The sequence below is a fragment of the Marmota flaviventris genome, chromosome 8 (assembly GCF_047511675.1).
Source record: "Marmota flaviventris isolate mMarFla1 chromosome 8, mMarFla1.hap1, whole genome shotgun sequence".
NCBI lineage: Eukaryota > Metazoa > Chordata > Mammalia > Rodentia > Sciuridae > Marmota > Marmota flaviventris.
This window is the reverse complement of record NC_092505.1, coordinates 79,181,937-79,198,792: the sequence shown is the minus strand read 5'-3', so window position 1 is coordinate 79,198,792 and position 16,856 is coordinate 79,181,937. Positions and strand designations below refer to the sequence as shown.

Below are 16,856 nucleotides of genomic sequence, written 5' to 3'. Positions count from 1 at the left end.
TTTAAAGCTTCTATCTAGTATTTTATGAATAATATAAATTCATGAGAAAGTAATCCTCACTAATCACCTCTATTCCAGTTCAGTAACTCACTCTTGGGATCACAATCTGCACTTTTTGTTTGTTTGGTTGGTTTTGTACCGGGATTGAATTCAATCACATCCCAGTCCTATTTTGTGTTTTATTTAGAGACAGGGGTTTCACCGAGTTGTTTAGTGCCTCGCTTTTGCTGAGGCTGGCTTTGAGCTCTCCATCCTCCTGCCTCAGTCTCCAGAGCCACTGGATTTACAGGTGTGCACCACTGCAACCCGCACAATATGGACTTTTTGCCATTATTAGAAACTACTTCCATCTTTGCAATCTTAAAAACTTTAACAGCCCTCTCTTCTGCTCAGTCACCTGATCACTCAGTTTTCTTATAACCACTATATATTTTCTTAAGACTTACTTCTCTGTTTCTCCATTAAGCTCATCCTCGCCTCATTTCTCTCCCTACCCAGGCTGTACCTTGTTTCCAATACATTAACTAGCCTCTTTCTAACATTTTTTCTTCCTAGTCACTGTGTACTTCTAGAGCATCTGCCTGGCAAACTCTCCACCTAGATCAAATGTCTCTCTTTACCAAGAGCTGAGCACTACTGAAAAAATAATAATAAGGGCTGGGATTGTGGCTCAGTGGTAGAGTACTTGCCTAGCACTGGGAGGCACTGGGTTTTATTCTCTGCACCACATAAAATAAATAAATAAAGGCACTGTGTCCATCTACAACTAAAAATATTTAAAATAATAATACTAATAAGCACAAACCCAGGGAAGGGTGCCATTAGAAAATAATGGGTTCCAGTCTCAGAGGGGCACTCCACGTCACTTAGTTTTGTCTTCTTTAATAGTTCTCAAAATTAAATTTATATTAGAATCACTGAAGAGCCAATTAAAGATTTTTCAGGCCCTCATCTCCACTTGCACAGATTCTAATATGTATGTCAGAAAAACTGTCTGAAACTTGAAAACTGTCAACAAAGGTGAGAAGCACATCCTTTAAATGGCATTCAGTGCAAAAGCTACCCAAGAACTATATGGCAAAATAACTGCTCAACTTGCTATTTATCCTTAATTAAAAGTCCAAGTATTATTTACATTCTAATGTGTAGACTGCCATCAGGTAGAGACATAATTTCTGTGTACTTGAAAAAATAACTGAAGATTATAATTTAGGGTCTTGTTGGCTTTTAAGCAGTTCTGGCCAAATAACCTAGCTACCATATCTTAACACTACCTATAAACACCTACTTTTTCAAATACTTATGGTTCAGCTTAAATATTTTACTAGTTCTCTCATTAATAAATGAGCTGAATAAAATATTTGACTTTTCATTCTATATTTGCATGACAGTTATGATTTTGCCTTTTTTGCAAATTTTACTCCGTCAGGTAGATCTTCAGTGGGACCTAAGACCTGCACTTTAACAAATTTTAAAACACTAACAATAACTGCAACAATTAAAAACACTAAGAAACTTTGCTCCAATCTGTGTCTTCTGAAATTTATCATATTGCTCACTTTTCTTTTATAGAGAAATTTCTGCACTTGTTTATACTTAATGTCTCACTTCTATGCCTCCCAATCTAATTCAACACATTGCAATTCAACTTGAAGACTGTGACAAATTGAATTTTTGTGACTCCTAGAAAGATATTTAGATAAGTCCTGATTTCTGCTACCTCTGAGATGACCTTATATTTGGAAAGGGGTCTTCACAGATGTAAACAAGTTAAAACAATGTCAAGCTGAATTAGGGTAGGCCTGGTATCCTGATAAGAGTAAGAAAATGTGAGCACAGACACTGGGAAACATATGTAACCACAGAGACACAAAGGAATGAAGCATCATCAATAGGCCAAAGGATGCTAAGGACTGCATCCACCAGAAGCAAGGAAGGGGCAAGGTAGTATCTTTTAGACACTTCAGAGATAGCATAGCCCTACTGATACCCTGATGTCAGAATTCTGGCCTCCCTAACTATGAGACGATATCTGTTTTAAGCCATTCTAATGGCAATTAGTTACAGTAGCCCTAGGGAACCAACAGAGATCTATCCATTGAAAATAGTCACTAAAGCTGTTTTTAAGCTGCCAAAACCAATGGATACCTTTCCACCTTTATCTTCAGTGACATTTCTACAACATCTGACACGGCTGCTACTTCCTTCTCCTCACTGTTCTTCTTTCCTTTCTTATTTTTTCTTCCTCATTCTTAAAACTCTTAATACGTCTTGTAGCTCTCTAACCACCTCCTCTTGGATACCTTCCTATAACCTTTCCACTGACTGTTGGTACTGCTGCTGTTCAGAGTTTTCCTCCACTCTGTATTCTGTGTGGGCAATCTCATCTGCAACCCCAACTTCAGTTGCCACCAAGTACACAAAGCTCCAAAGTCCCCAATCTCTCTCTCTCAATCCTTGAACATGTTATCTACTTAGAATATTACTCAAATTTCACAGCTTTTCAAACAAAACATGTTCCAAGCATCCAATGAACATTTTCCCCATATTAGACTCTGAATTAGGCAACGCAGTGAAAATGACAGGCAAGAACCCTGTCTTGAGAGTTTACAATATAGGAGGGCAGACGTGGCAAGTAATTCCAGGGATAATGAGTTATACAGAGAAGTTATGGGTGTTTTATTGTGTATGTGTGTGTGAGAGAGAAATAGTGGTAAAGAGGCAAGAAATCCTCATGAACTAACATAAGTGGAGAGAAGATTTTTTTTAATGAGCTCCTGCTCTCACACTCAAGCGGTCATTAAATTTGATGACTTCTATCTCCTAAGTATCTCTAACTTTTGTTCCTCTGACCAATGCAGGCCCTGTTCTGCAACAGATATATTCACTCTGCTGTTTTCTTCCTCTAACCTATTACCTGCACTCCTGCTAGTGTTAACTTTAACATTAGTAATATTAGGGCCACATAGGTTCCTTTTTTGAAAATTCTTCAACTGTTTTTCACTGTATAATGAAGTTCAAACACTTCAGCAAGGACATACAGTCTATATTATACTCCAGCCCCTGTTTCCAGTTTTGGTGTCATCTCCTGAGTAGTCACATGACCTCTCTGCTCCAGCTGTGGAACTGTGGGCGATTTCTCCTCTTCACACTCTCACCTGTCACTATGCATGCTGTTCCCCTCTGCTGAGGATCATGCCTTTCCTCCTCCATCCAAGGCAAATCCTACTCAATGTAATCTTCTCTGTGGAACCTTTCTGAAGCCCTAGTCTTTCTTATTTCTATTATCATACTCTCTTAACTGTGTTTAATATGCTTGATTATGCATACTATGTCAGCTTACCACACCAAATATAAAACTCCGTTAGGAAGGCAATGCACTCTATTCATCTATAAGCCATACACACAAAACAAACATATGAGGCTCTTAACACATGCTGTTTAATTCAGAAACAAACCCAAACAAGACTAATGGTAAGCCAGTGAGATACACATATATCTTAGAAATGCTTTGGAGTCAGATAGGCAACTTTTGAAATATCAGGCACTTAACCTCTATAATCCCATATAATCTCACTTGAACATGAAGTTAATACCACCCATGTTCCCAAGGGTCTACTTATTCAAAATACAGTAGACTCTTTATAAATGCAAGACTTTCTCCTTAAAAAGGATGCCTCTGTCTAGTACCTGCCTTTCATTATGACCTCATAGCCCTGGTTAGTTAACCCTTAGCCAATGTGAAGCCAATTCACACTTGCCTCCAATTTGAGACCTGTACAATAAGGAAAATCCCAAATTTTCTCTGGTTAGAGCTGCAAGTCTCAGGGACTGCCAGTAGCCATGACTTTTCCTATGCAGAAAAAGCAAAAATGAAGCAAAGAAAGAACTACACTGAGTCTTTCGTTCCTGAAGTCCAGCTGCATTCCTGTTTTCCCCTTGGCTTAGGGTAGTCCAGTTCTACTCTATAAGTTACCTCAGTATCCTCCCAACATTATCCCCTTCTACCTTCAGCAGACTTGGATTCCTGTCGCCTATAACATTAGGAGTCCTAACCAGAAAAGTCTTCCTTTACCCATGCAACAGAATGTATGTTGTGCATTCAGAGAATGAGCTTGTCGGATGCAGAGCCCAACCCTGAGAAACAAGGGCAAGTCAGGAGTGAAGAGATAAACCACAAACAAAAATGAGTAGAGAGAGTGGAGAAAGAAGGTGAAATATATAAAAAATTAAAAAGCAGGAAAGTCAGAGCAAAGATCAAAACAGAAGGAACAAAAGTAGTATTAAAGTTTGGGTGTGTTAGAGGCCAATTAAGAGAAAATAATATGGATAATCATGCCTTGCTGTCACTGTCCTCTACAGTAGGGTCTGACTCCCCTCATTAAGCCAGGATGGAACTTCTCTAATCAATAACTGGCATGGAATAAGAAGCAGAAGATGAAAAATTCTCATTAGAAAGCAAACACATGAAAACAGGAGATTGAACTGTAAAGTAGGGGGAAAAAAATCTCATTTCATATGTTGATTCACTCTTTTGAACAAAAAATGTACTGACTATATGAATAATTTTATCCCAACCCTCAGTACATTCTAAAGAGTTATGTATTTTAAAACATTTAGAATAGTATGTGGACTTCAAAACTTGACAGAGTCAGTATTTAAATCCAGGTACATCTGAGTTCAAAATCTCCATATCTTCAAAGACCTCTGAGGTAAAAAATAATGAATATGGACAAAGCTCCCAGGTTTTTCAGATCAAACAAAAACCGAACCAAACCAAAAATCCAACAGTTTAGATGACAGTTTCAATACAGCAGAACCAAGACTACGAGGGACTAAAACAAGAAATTCATCATGTAGCAAAAGTCTACTATACGCCAACACTAAGAAAACGTTCAGCACAGAGGTAGTCTACCTTTTACAAAGTGAGTCATTAAAAAAGGAGGCAATAGCCACCTGGAAAGTAAAAAGGAAAAAAAAAAAAAAAAAAGAGAGGGACAGATAAAAGTGAAACTTCCACTCCCACATGAAACATCATGCTGGACAACTGGAGGAGGACAAGGTTTCAGGAAGGAGAAAAGGGGAGGTGTCAGGCAGAGTCATATTTTACAGGAATAAGGAGCATAGCAAGAGCTCAGCTCTACAAAATGCTGCTAAGCTGAATTCTCCATTTGAGATTTGATAGGATAGCACTCATTTATGCCAGATCTGATGGCCACATGACTGTCTCCAGTAGCCAGAGAAAGCAGACAGTGGAGCTTTTAGCATAGGCAGGCTCAAGTTTGGGATTTGCCAAGGATCCAGGTCAAGAACACTGATGAGAAAATGCACCTGGATGCCTGAGCTTAAAAGAGAATACACCTAGAGATGGACAATGGACTGTGTGAAAGTAGCATATATGCCTAATCTCTCAGGTATAAACTCCTTACTCAGCCCCTCAATAGAAAGTCTTCCATAATATGGTCCCCATTGACTTTTCCAGCCTGTCTCCTCTATATACTACCCTGATATCAGATTATTGAAACTACCTGAATACTCTCTAAAAGCATGGAGGCTTTGGATTCAGACATACCAGGACAGTAATGCTAGCCATGTCATATTTTAAGATCTAGTCACCATTCTAAATGTTTTAAAATGTTTAACTCACCTCTCTTTTTAGAAAATATTGAATATTGGTATCAAATCTGTTTAGAAAGTAAAATTTTATGAGTGAATCAGCATGCAAATGAAAATTGTGTCCCAGTTTTCCCTACTAACCTGGCAAGGAAAAAGAAGGAGGGCTACTACTAGAATCAAAACTAGGGGCACTTTCCTCATGTTGGAGATGGCTCTTTAAGCCAGAATTTGGGATAGTGTGCAAAGGAGTTCGTTCAACTTTCTGGCATTGATTAGGTTTTGTGGCTGTTTTTATAATCACCTGTTTAAGAGGAGCAGAGTTTTCTAAATTAGCCATGCCTGTTTTCAGAATTCCAGCTTGAAGGAAAACTCCTCTTTAGACATGGGAGTACAGCAAAGGGTTAGCTCCTGGGGAGAGAAGGGCCAGAAAAGACAAAGCAGATTACTTGGCCATGAGCAAGCAGGCAGTAAAGTTCAAGAGAGGGCTCTATTCCTCGGGGACTGAGAAGCCCAGTCTCCTGCACTGTTGGCTCACTAGGGGATTAGACAAAGGCCAACAGCACAAAGCACATGCAGGTACCCAAGGACTAACACCACATAATGAGCTCAGGGCAAAGATCCAGTCCAGAAATGGAATTCTTACTACACCTATTTTTATGAGTGAATCAGCATGTGAATAAAAATTGTGTCCCAGTCTTCCCTACAGACAGCATGATAAATATTAGAAATAAGAAAATGACTTAAAACTCTCTCCACTGACAAGAACAAATAACTTAAAATAGAGTGTGGAAAGTACTATCTGGAGATGAATGTGTGGTGATGATGCCTAAGAAGGATTCTGAAGGATGATTAGAGTTTTACTAAGACAAGGAAAGTATGTAAGGACATTCTAAGCAGGGAAAATTGCATATGAAAAGAAATCAGTACAAAGAAAAGGCAAAATGGCATGAAGTTTAATATGCTCAAGGAATAAAAAGCAGCTCAATCTTCTATCTTAACTATGAAATATGAGGGATGCCGGCATGAAATTAGGACAAAATGGGAGGGAAGGACCAGACTGTGAAAAAATTATATACAATATGCAAATCAGTTTGGAATCTATCTCATTAGTGATAAAGGAACTGCTGGTCACACTATGGATATCACTATGAAAGGCAATACTCCATCATCACATGGACTGTGGCTAGCCTACACAAGTACATATTTATATTCCAACTTGAACATTGCCTCCTTAACTGAACTGCAGATTCTCTTAAGACAATGTCAATGTTTTAGTCTCCTATGCATATCCCAGGGTTGTACTGACACTTGTGCACTCTCCTGAGAGCTCATGATAGCTCTTGATGAGAGAATAATAAAGAGCTAACAACTTCTCTTTAATTCCAAGCAAATTCATTGTAACTGCAAAGTTGCATATACTCTACTCAACAAATGCTTTGCTGGGAATTCTGGGACACTCTCCTTAGAGAGTAGTTGAGAGAACCTGTACATTGGGGTCCTCCCTATAATTCAAGTAACTGATACTCTTCCAACTAAATACCTTTCAAGTATTTTAGGTGAAGTTTCAGTAGCCTTTAAAAATCACCCATTATCTCATCTGCTTCAATGGATACTGCACTGGCATTCATTAAATAAGAGTTTATTTGAATATCTGTATTTTTGGTCTTCAAGGATTATATACGGGTTTAACCCAATAATAATCTGGAAAATTAACATTACATGCTACTAAACTAATATTCTGAACTGAAATACTTCCTCAAAGATTCTATCAAGAACAACAAATTTACTCAAATGAAATAAAGAAAATAATGCAGTCGCAATTCTGAATGATACAGTAATTACCTTATAAATAATGAATGCCATCTTGTGATGAAATTTTACATTTAAAATTGATATCTTGTTGTGTTTTGCAAGTATGCTTATTTATGTTAGTCTATAAAATAATTTCAACATAATATCTACAGAACATAACACCCTATTAAGGTATGTGATCATGTAATGCACAGGAACGAGAAAAATCGGTTGATAAATTAGAAAGCAGAATTGTGGATAATTATCATCCACAATTCTAGTTTTAGTACTGCATAACTATTATTGTTTTTAAAATAGATGAAAAAAATGCTATGACCATAGGTTGTTATAAAGTAACCCAGATCCAGGAGCCTCAAGAGAAAAAAAAAATCATCTACTTGTCTTAATTCATATTTTAACAATCACATTTAGGAAATATCACCATCTTTCTAAAGATCTTCCTAATACTTCCAGTCTATGTTATCACACCACATCCTTCTAACAAATTAAGAAGTGAAGGTGGAAACTGTCCATTTGCATGTGTTCAATGTTCAAGGAGATCATAATCACCTCAGCTTTCACATCTCAGGATCATTTTGCTAAGTGTAGTCCTAAATTTAAAATCTACCCTATGTAACCACAATCTTACATGATCTGACCATTTCCTTTCAGAAATTAATTCATTCATCTGTCATGTTAATTCTAGTACAAGTACTTTCACTTACACCAACTTCACCATTTTAAGGCTTTCTTTTTTTTTCCCCTCGTTTTTCTTTAACAATGAAGTTCTGATACTGAATGGAATTATAACCATCTCCAGAGTGATATGTTTTCTTTTTGCATATAACACTGGAAAATCTAAGACTCATTAACCTGTAACTTTATAGTCAACTTTTCCTTTATAAGCCCTAAGAATGTAGAACTAAAATCCTGTCATTAGCACACATGGAACATGTGCTGATTCTGATTACCATTGTACAAAATTAATGAGAAATATAACAGAAAATGAAGTTTTGATTTTTGCCTCTGAACACAGTACATAAAAGAGCCCTTATGTTTAATCAGACCAAGAAAAGAATGAAAAATTTTAATTAGCCTAATGTTAAAATTAGAATACATGTTTCTTTGCAGAGAGAAGTTCTTCACTTCTTCCAATTCACCACTATTGTTCAAAAATACATTTCCCTGTGTCACAAGGCAGTAAATACATTACTAGACTGATTATAAACTCTGAACATTTAATTCCAGTATCATTGTAGAACCAAGCAATTCCTTTTTAGAATGTACCCAATTTGTTTCATAGGCTCATTAGGGTAGCAAAGAAAAAAATCAATACTCTCACCAACATGTCACATTAATAGGCAAAACAAGTCAATTTTTTTTTTAGATCTTTATTTTTATTTATTTATTTTTTTGTGGTGCTAAGAATCAAAACCAGTGTCTCATGCGTGTGAGGCAAGCACTCTGCTGCTGAGCCACAACCCCAGCTCAACAAGTCAGTTTTAATGGGTTTAAAAAACTAATTCCCTGATATATTACTACAATCAAGTCATGTTCTCACAGAAGGTAGGCAGGACTTCCATGATACAAATGAGGAAGTCAAACTCCTGAGATAACTCAAATTCCTACAATCATAATGTAAACTGAAGACATAAATTCAATCATAGTAGACCATCAACTAAATTTATTACATCAGTAAACATGTATTCAGCATAAATTTAACCAATTTAAGTTTTTTAAATATATTTTACAGAAAGTTTTTTAAAAAATTTTTGAAGATGAACTTAATATCAAATTTAGAACTCAAAACTATATATAATAAACTGCATCTAAAAGAGCAAGATAGTAAATAGATGCAAACAGAGTATATTTAATTTATAAGTTGTAGTGAAATAAAATGGTTAAAATACATTTCTGTTGTGAGAGGCCAGCAGTTTTCAAACAAATGATAAATTCTATTCTGAGCCAAATTAAGAGAAAGATCACTGTCAGCAAAAAAATCTGCTGAGGAATAGCTATCTACATATGGCATTAATTGGAATGAAGGTAATATATTCTGCTATGGCCATGAATGGCATTAATTGGAATGAAGGTAATATATTCCACTCTTTCAAAAAAATATTGGAAAGACTTTAAAATAACAAAAAAGAAAAGAAACCCTGAATCATAGTCCTACCTTAACAGACACATTAAATGCTTTTCTAACTAGGTTGGCTAAAGAAAAAAATCTATTCATCAAAAAACACTTTCTCAATTTCGTTTTTTTGTGTGTTTTTGTTTTTAAGAGTTGGAAGAGAGGATGTGTTTGTGTGTGTCGTAGATGGATACAATATTTTTATTTATTTTTATGTGGTGCTGAGGATTTAACCCAGTGCCTCATGCAAGCGAGGCAAGTGCTCTACCACTGAGCTATAACCCCAGCCTCTTTCAATTTCTTTTTTATTCTGACTGTATACAAACCCCACAGAATTTGGAAAAGCATAAAAAAGAAATTACACACAATTCTACCACCAAAAGACAACTGTTAACACTATTTCCTCCCTGTCTTCTAAGATTTCTTAGAGTTAAAAACTATACCTTGTAACTTATTATTACATATGGACATGCCCATTATTAAAATTCTATGGGAGTTTTTAAAGTGCTGCTTCTGATTTTTAAATGAGACTTCTTTTCAGGTTATGTGAAGAAATACTAGCCGACCCTGAAGCAATCTGCTAGGCTGTTTAAGATTGGCATAAAAGGAATTACATCAGAAATCACACTAGGGTCCTTTTGTGTACAAAATATATTTTTAAAAATTTTAGGAGATTCAAATCCCATAGTTTTCAGATGGCTAGCTTTTAATTCACCAACTTAGTAACTCAAGATTAATAATTCTAATCATTTATGACTATACTTGCTTTTCCCTTTGCAAAACTTTTGAATACTATCATTTCATTTTCATTGAGCTATGAGTGAATTCTCACATACACAATGTTGAAAACTGAGGTGCAAAGGGAATAAATGACTTAACAAAATATACTCAATCAATTTAGCAGAACTAGAAATCAAGTCTTTTAATTACTAGTACCATTTCTATTTGTTTTAATATATATTGATGTTTAAGCTGACACTATAAAAGACATTTGCTGGGATTGTAGCTCAGTGGTAGAGTGCTTGCTTAGCATGTGTGAGGCACTGGGTTCAATCCTCAGCACTACATAAAAATAAATAAAATAAAGGTATTGTGTCCATCTACAACTAAAAAAAATATTTTAAAATGATGCAAAAAATTGATGCTTTTAAAACATAAGGGAATGTTGTATATTCAGTTAATACAGGCATGAGAAATTCTAAAAGCAAGACAGTTGTCTCTTGGGGAGGAGATATGTAACTGACTCCAATACTGCAAGATATTTTTTAAAAACATGATACAAACACTTTCAGATCTAGAAAAAGTAAAACAGTGAAAGCATTCTACTTGTCATATGCTTTTCTGTATCAAGGCACCTCGTATTCCTCCTCGGTTTTCTTACATTGGAAATGGGATAACAATGCCTATCTCACCTGAGGTGAGTATTAAGAGTTAATTTACATAAATGACTTAGTCCTGTGCCAGTCCCAAAGTAAGCTCTTATTAGTGTTAGCCACATATAAGCCATTCCCCTACCATTCCACCAGGAAGGAAATGATGCATAGGCTCTAAAGCTAAAAGGATTTCATGAAACCTTCATGCTAAGCATCTCAATGTTAAGTTACACTATGTAGAAATGGGCCTGTATCTAGAGTTCAGTTTACCAAACATATTTTTTCTTAGACATTGTTTCCACATGCCTGTGAAAATTTCAGCATCTTCTCAATAACAGTCTCTTGGTCCTGATCCCATACTTCACTCAAAGCCACGACAGCAATTAAGCTGGACTTAAACCTGAAGATCAATTAAAATAAAATCCTGTAGGCAATTAGTAACAGTCCAATGCTTATTTTCCTCATTGCAATAAAAAGGGAAATGCAATAAAAAGTCTTCAATAACTGACGCCAAACTGATACAAAAACGATGATACCCTGCCTAAAACAGTACTAAAAATTAAAAAAAAAAAAACAACCCTGCATTCTCTTTCCATTATAATGATTATTTAATATACAATTTTACTCGTTTCTGGCATAGGTTTCTCAAGGATCGTAGATGGAAAAAAAGTTTTGTCACTTTCTGGAAAGGCTTACCCTTTTAATGTGGAACGCTCCATTTGCGCAACATGACAGTTTGGGCCAGTGTTTCACCAAGGCGTCAATATATAGGCAAGGATTATAAAGAACATGTTCTAAATCCAAGACTAAGAAAGAGATCACCACAACCTACTTAATTCCCTTCAGAACCCGGGCACTTTCACAAGGAGCTGATAATTACCACTAGTTGTCTTTAAGGTTTATGATGCTGTTTAATTTCCTTGCTTAGGATCCTACTCTGTCGGTCCATCTGCACAGCTTAACTTCTGGGATCACAAGTCCGAAAGTTCCCTTTCTCCTCCCAAAAAATCTCCCCAGAAGGCTCCAATATCAAAGAGGCTTCCATCGCAGGGTCTCACATCGCTCTTTTCAGAGAAATGAATGGCTTGGCCAAAAGTAAAGCCGCACCAACTTGGACGACAGGCTGACAGAGCCCACCTTTCCAATTCAACCTTCCTAGTGCCCAGCTAGGTCCGGCCACGTTCGAGTCGCACCGTGCCTCCCCTGCGCTTCTGTAGACGTGTTTAATAGCCAGAAGACCCGGCGCTCAGAGTAGGCTCCCCACGCGACCCAGTCACCCTAGGAGCTCCGGGAGCCGCGCACTCCTTGGGGACCACTCACCTTGCTGGGCTCCAGCGTCCTCCAGCAGCAAGAGCAGGATAAGTAAGAGGAGGAGGAAAAGAGGCATGGAGGAGGAGGAGTTGGAACCGGGAGGGAGGGAGCAGGAGAGGGGGAGCGGGGCCCAGGCGGGGGCGGCGGCTGCGGCCCGGACTCGGGGACACCGCGGGCTGCGCCCGGCTCTCACCACCGCCCGGCTCGCCATCGCGGCTGCCAGCAGTCCGCCTGCATACTGCGGACGCCCAGCAGCCACGCGCGCCCCGGGGCCGCAGCACCGGGTAAAGCTGCAGCTGCGGCGGGAGAGCGAGAGGCAGAGCACGCCTCGCCCCGCGCTGGGACCCCTCCGCCACTCACCCCGCTTTCACCTTCTCCTCCTTGGTCCCTTCCCTCCGCTCCCCGCCCCGAGATCCCAAGCTGGAGCGCAGGGGAGGGGAGGGAAGGAAGCGGGGTGTTCGGGCAGCCTAGAGCGGCCGCGGCGAAGCTGAGAAACGCGCCTTTTACACCTCGCTTCACACCCGGACCGGCTCGCCGCGCTCGCCCGCGGCTCCGGCTAGCTGGCAGGCAGGCCAGCCGCCCGCTCCCTCGAGCTCCCTCTAGCTCGAGCGGTCCACGCCTTCTTGACCCGCCACAACCAATCCACAGTCAATTCCAGTCCGTCTCTTTCTGTACCACCCAATCAGAACGCTCTCTCCTCTGTCGACCCGTTAGCTCCTGGACCCACTCCTCGAGCGCCACCGCCCCTTATCTTCCCCTTCCAATCACCTTCGGCCTTCGGAAGCGTCCCACCCGCCTCCACCAATCCGGGTCCCGCCCCCAAACTCCCGCCCCCGGACCCCGCCCCCGAGAGCCTGTTATTGTTGGGACTGCTGCCCAGAGCGATCCCGCTGAGGCGACCGCTTGCTCTGTTGAATGACTTCCGGGACTTTCCTCATCCCGCTGCTCTCGCTTTCAGCTCCTCAGGCTGGGTTTTCTCATTGCTCCGCCCTCGCAGCACATCAGGCCACTGGAAGGGGTGGGAAACCTGGATCCTGGAAGGTTTTAGCTGGGAGCTGAATCTAAAGCAGTTGTGGTTCTGGGGGGTGTGGTTGTTTTGTTGTTGTTGTTAATATCTGAGCTTGTTATTTTTAAAACTGCAGCCAGTTAGTTGTTACAGAAACTCCGAGTTACAATAACAGATGCAGTATTTGATTTTAAAATACGTATTTTCCCGTTGCTATGCCCTTCACTATATGAGGAAAAGGAGTGGAAAAATAAAAAGTGCAAAACAAGATCCTTGCCATCAAGTCCACTGATACCTAACATCTGGACATTCTTCTAACCATGCTACAAGGAATTGTTGAGCACCTGCTATCTATCTGCAGTCATTGTGCTGAAAGTCCCAGGAGTTGCAGCCATAATGCAGAAATCTTACAGGATCCAGAGTAGAAGACAAATAACAATAAATCATTCAAGTCAGGATGAAATAAATGATAATTAAAGTCACAGATATCTGTTGGAAACTGGGAGCAGAGAATGAGAAAAAGAACCAAGTTTTTGAGAAAGAGGAATCCATATGATTAGGCAGTGATTTTAGAAAGAAGAGAGGTGCCACGCTAATGTTTTAAAGAGGAGAATGGTGTCATTAATAAATACAGAAAGTTAGAATGATGGACTAGGTTGTGTGGGAAAGGAAGTTAATTTAGGGCATGTAATTGGTCCCAACTTACCGTGGTTTAACTTACAATAGTCCAACTCGATTTGTTCACTTTAAATACTGTCAAAGTGATACATATTCAATAGAAACTGTACGTGGAGTTTTGAATTTTAACTTTTTTGCTGGGCAAATAATACACCTTATGATACTGTTTTCTGATGCTTCTAGTTATAACAAGCCACAGCACCCAGTTAGCTACACATTCACAAGGGTAAGCAATTGGTATTCTACAGTGTACTGTGTTTCTCTGTTACAAAGTATGGTGCCTTAAGTGTATTAGTGCATATAATATTTTCAATTTACAATGAATTTCTAGGATGTAACCCATGGTAAGTTGTGGAGCATCTGTGTTGAAGTTGAGTTGCCAACTCAGCTAATAAATAAAGCTATATAACAGGTGACCATTTTGACCTAAAAGTCAGATGGATGAGTACTTTGAAATTACAGGTCTGGGAGTCATAAAGAGATATGATGTTCAAAAACAGATGATACTGATATCCTCAACGTAAAACCTGAGTGTTAAAAAGGACTTTGGAAGTCATCTTTTTCAATTCCTTTGCATAGTTCCCAAACAATAAGCTCTTCTACCAAATGTATTCAATAAGTATTTATTGGATACCTAAGAAATACAGCTATGCTCTAGGCTTAACATAGGCATTAGTCAAAAAAAAGTTTAATCAGTGGAGATTTTGTGCTGGTGGAGTGGGCAAACATGTAAGCAAATCCATTGTTATGAGTGCTAAGCTGAAGGTATGGAAGGTTGCCACAACACAGCAGTGGAAGGAGTTCAATGAACCCATCCCAGCCAGTATGAAAACCCAGCTGAATATTGACTAAGAAAGCAAAGTGAGGAAGGTGATCTCAAGCCAGAGACAAAACAGGCTGGATCACAGGCACAGTGCTGATGGGTGTTGATGGTACTGAGTGGAGTTGACAACTGTGGACTTGATGGAAGGAACAGGAGACTAACATGGAAAAGTTTGTAGGGGCAAGACCAGGACTAAGAGTCAGGATTTTATTTTGAAATAAGAATTAAAAAAAAAAAAAAGTTTTCTAAGAAAGTGACATTATCAACTTTAATTGTGGAAAACTCAATCATGCAGGAAGATAAGGAATGAATTGGAGTAAGACCACGACTACAAGCCAAGGAGAACCAGTCTGGAGTCAAAGAAAGTGATGGGGAATCTGAACTGCATTAGTCATGAGCTTGGAAAGGAGGTACTGATTGGAGGAATATTTGTGAATTTAGGAACTGATCAGATGTGAGAAATCAGAAGGAATCCTCAGATTTGGAAGGTGATGCCTTTCACACTAGAAGGAATACAAGAAGGGGAACTGGGTTGATTGGATTAGGAAGTAGAAGATATGATGAATTCAGTATTGAACATATCCAACATGATGTGCTAATGTGGCAAGCAGTCCATCATGAACCAAGGCTTCTAGTAATAGGCTCTGAAACAACCCAACTGATTTGTTGGGCCAGGCTTCTTCTAGTGCTTTGAGTTCACAAGATGTGGAGGGAGACAGCACAAGGTATTATGCATCACAGGCAGACATAGGGTGACTACATAGAACTAACTGCATCAGGGAATTCACTTGTGAACTAGCACAGGTATGAAAAAAACAAAACTTGGGCCATAACCCCCCTGACCCCTTGTTAATACAGCCTGAAAAGATTCCCTACCCCTTGATAATACCCCTAAAGCAAGATAAAAGAGCACAAATATTTTCTCATGCACATTTAGTATTCATATTTTAAAGTGTTTTTGAAGTGGAGAATAGAGTGGTGAAGATGTTCTGAAGGAAGTCTGGTCAAGGAAGAAAGAGGGAAGTAAGAGGAAATAAAACACTAAAATCTAAAAGAGTTGGGGACAGATGTCATTTGTTTATTTCTGCATAGTTTTATGCTTCAGTTTCCTGAATTTTGCTTTGGATTTCAGGGTCTGGAACTTTGGCTGGAAAATATCAACTAATTTAAAGGCCTGTGGAGCACCCTATTGCAATATGTACACAGGGAAGTATGTTACAGCACAGATGTGGGAGAGGATTAATGCTATTGCCACCCTTATTCTCCCTCTACTTCTCCTGATCATTGTCCCTCTACCAAGTAACAAAAACAATGACAGAAGGCTGCTCTGAGATGATCAAAATTATCTCATGGAATTTCACACCAAAGGAGCATAATAGGTATTTATTTCTAGAAAAATAACTGATGGAGTGGAATTCTAGTTTGTATTGCCCCATTTGCTCTCTACATGCTGCTCTAGACAACTTTGTCACCTCTGGGACTTAGTTTATTTGGGAGTTGACATTTGTTGAAGCAGTGGGAACAATACTTGTTCAGGACCATTTTATGCACAAGATCCAGATGCCTAGAGCTGAGAGAGAACTGGTGATTCTAATCAGGACTCAAGGTGGATAAGTTCAAAGGAGCCACCATCATACATCCAGAGGTCCACAGAAGCTAAAGTGCCTCCACAGAGCAAGCCCAAGTCCCAACTCCTTCCTAATTCTGAAAAAAGATTGGGGCTTCAGAGATTCCCTTGGGGCAAGACCAACAGCAAGTCCAAAGTGAGCAGTTCTTCACTGTGAGTCCATGACAGGCACTCACAGTGAAGAACTGCTCACTGGATTTATAGCAACCGTGTTGACTCCATTTATTTGCTAGTTAGTAAAATTCTTTGGATGTGGTCTCTAGGGAAGCCTGGGGCTTCAGGAAAGGACCACTTGCAATGGTTAAATATGAAATACTAGCAATTAAAATATGTAGCTTTTTAATGTGTTTGTGGTTGCTTACTCCAGGTTCATATTTAAAAATAAAAAGACCTTAAATTTTAACTCACCAGACCTTTCTCTCTTTTTGTCTTTTCTCAATTTCTTTCCCTCTCTTTCTCTTCTGTTTATTTCAATAAAGAATTGATTAAATAAGAGT

General features: G+C 39.0%; 1 protein-coding gene across 1 annotated transcript in view; it reads right to left on the bottom strand.

The window, feature by feature from the left end:
* Positions 1-12,574, bottom strand: part of Dcbld2 (discoidin, CUB and LCCL domain containing 2) — an 83,453-nt gene extending 70,879 nt beyond the window's left edge. Inside the window, exon 1 of the mRNA XM_027943261.2 lies at positions 12,235-12,574. Coding sequence (XP_027799062.2) covers positions 12,235-12,436 — 202 coding nt within the window. The 5' untranslated portion in view covers positions 12,437-12,574. The remainder of the gene's footprint in view (positions 1-12,234) is intronic.
* Between the last annotated feature and the right edge of the window lie 4,282 nt (positions 12,575-16,856).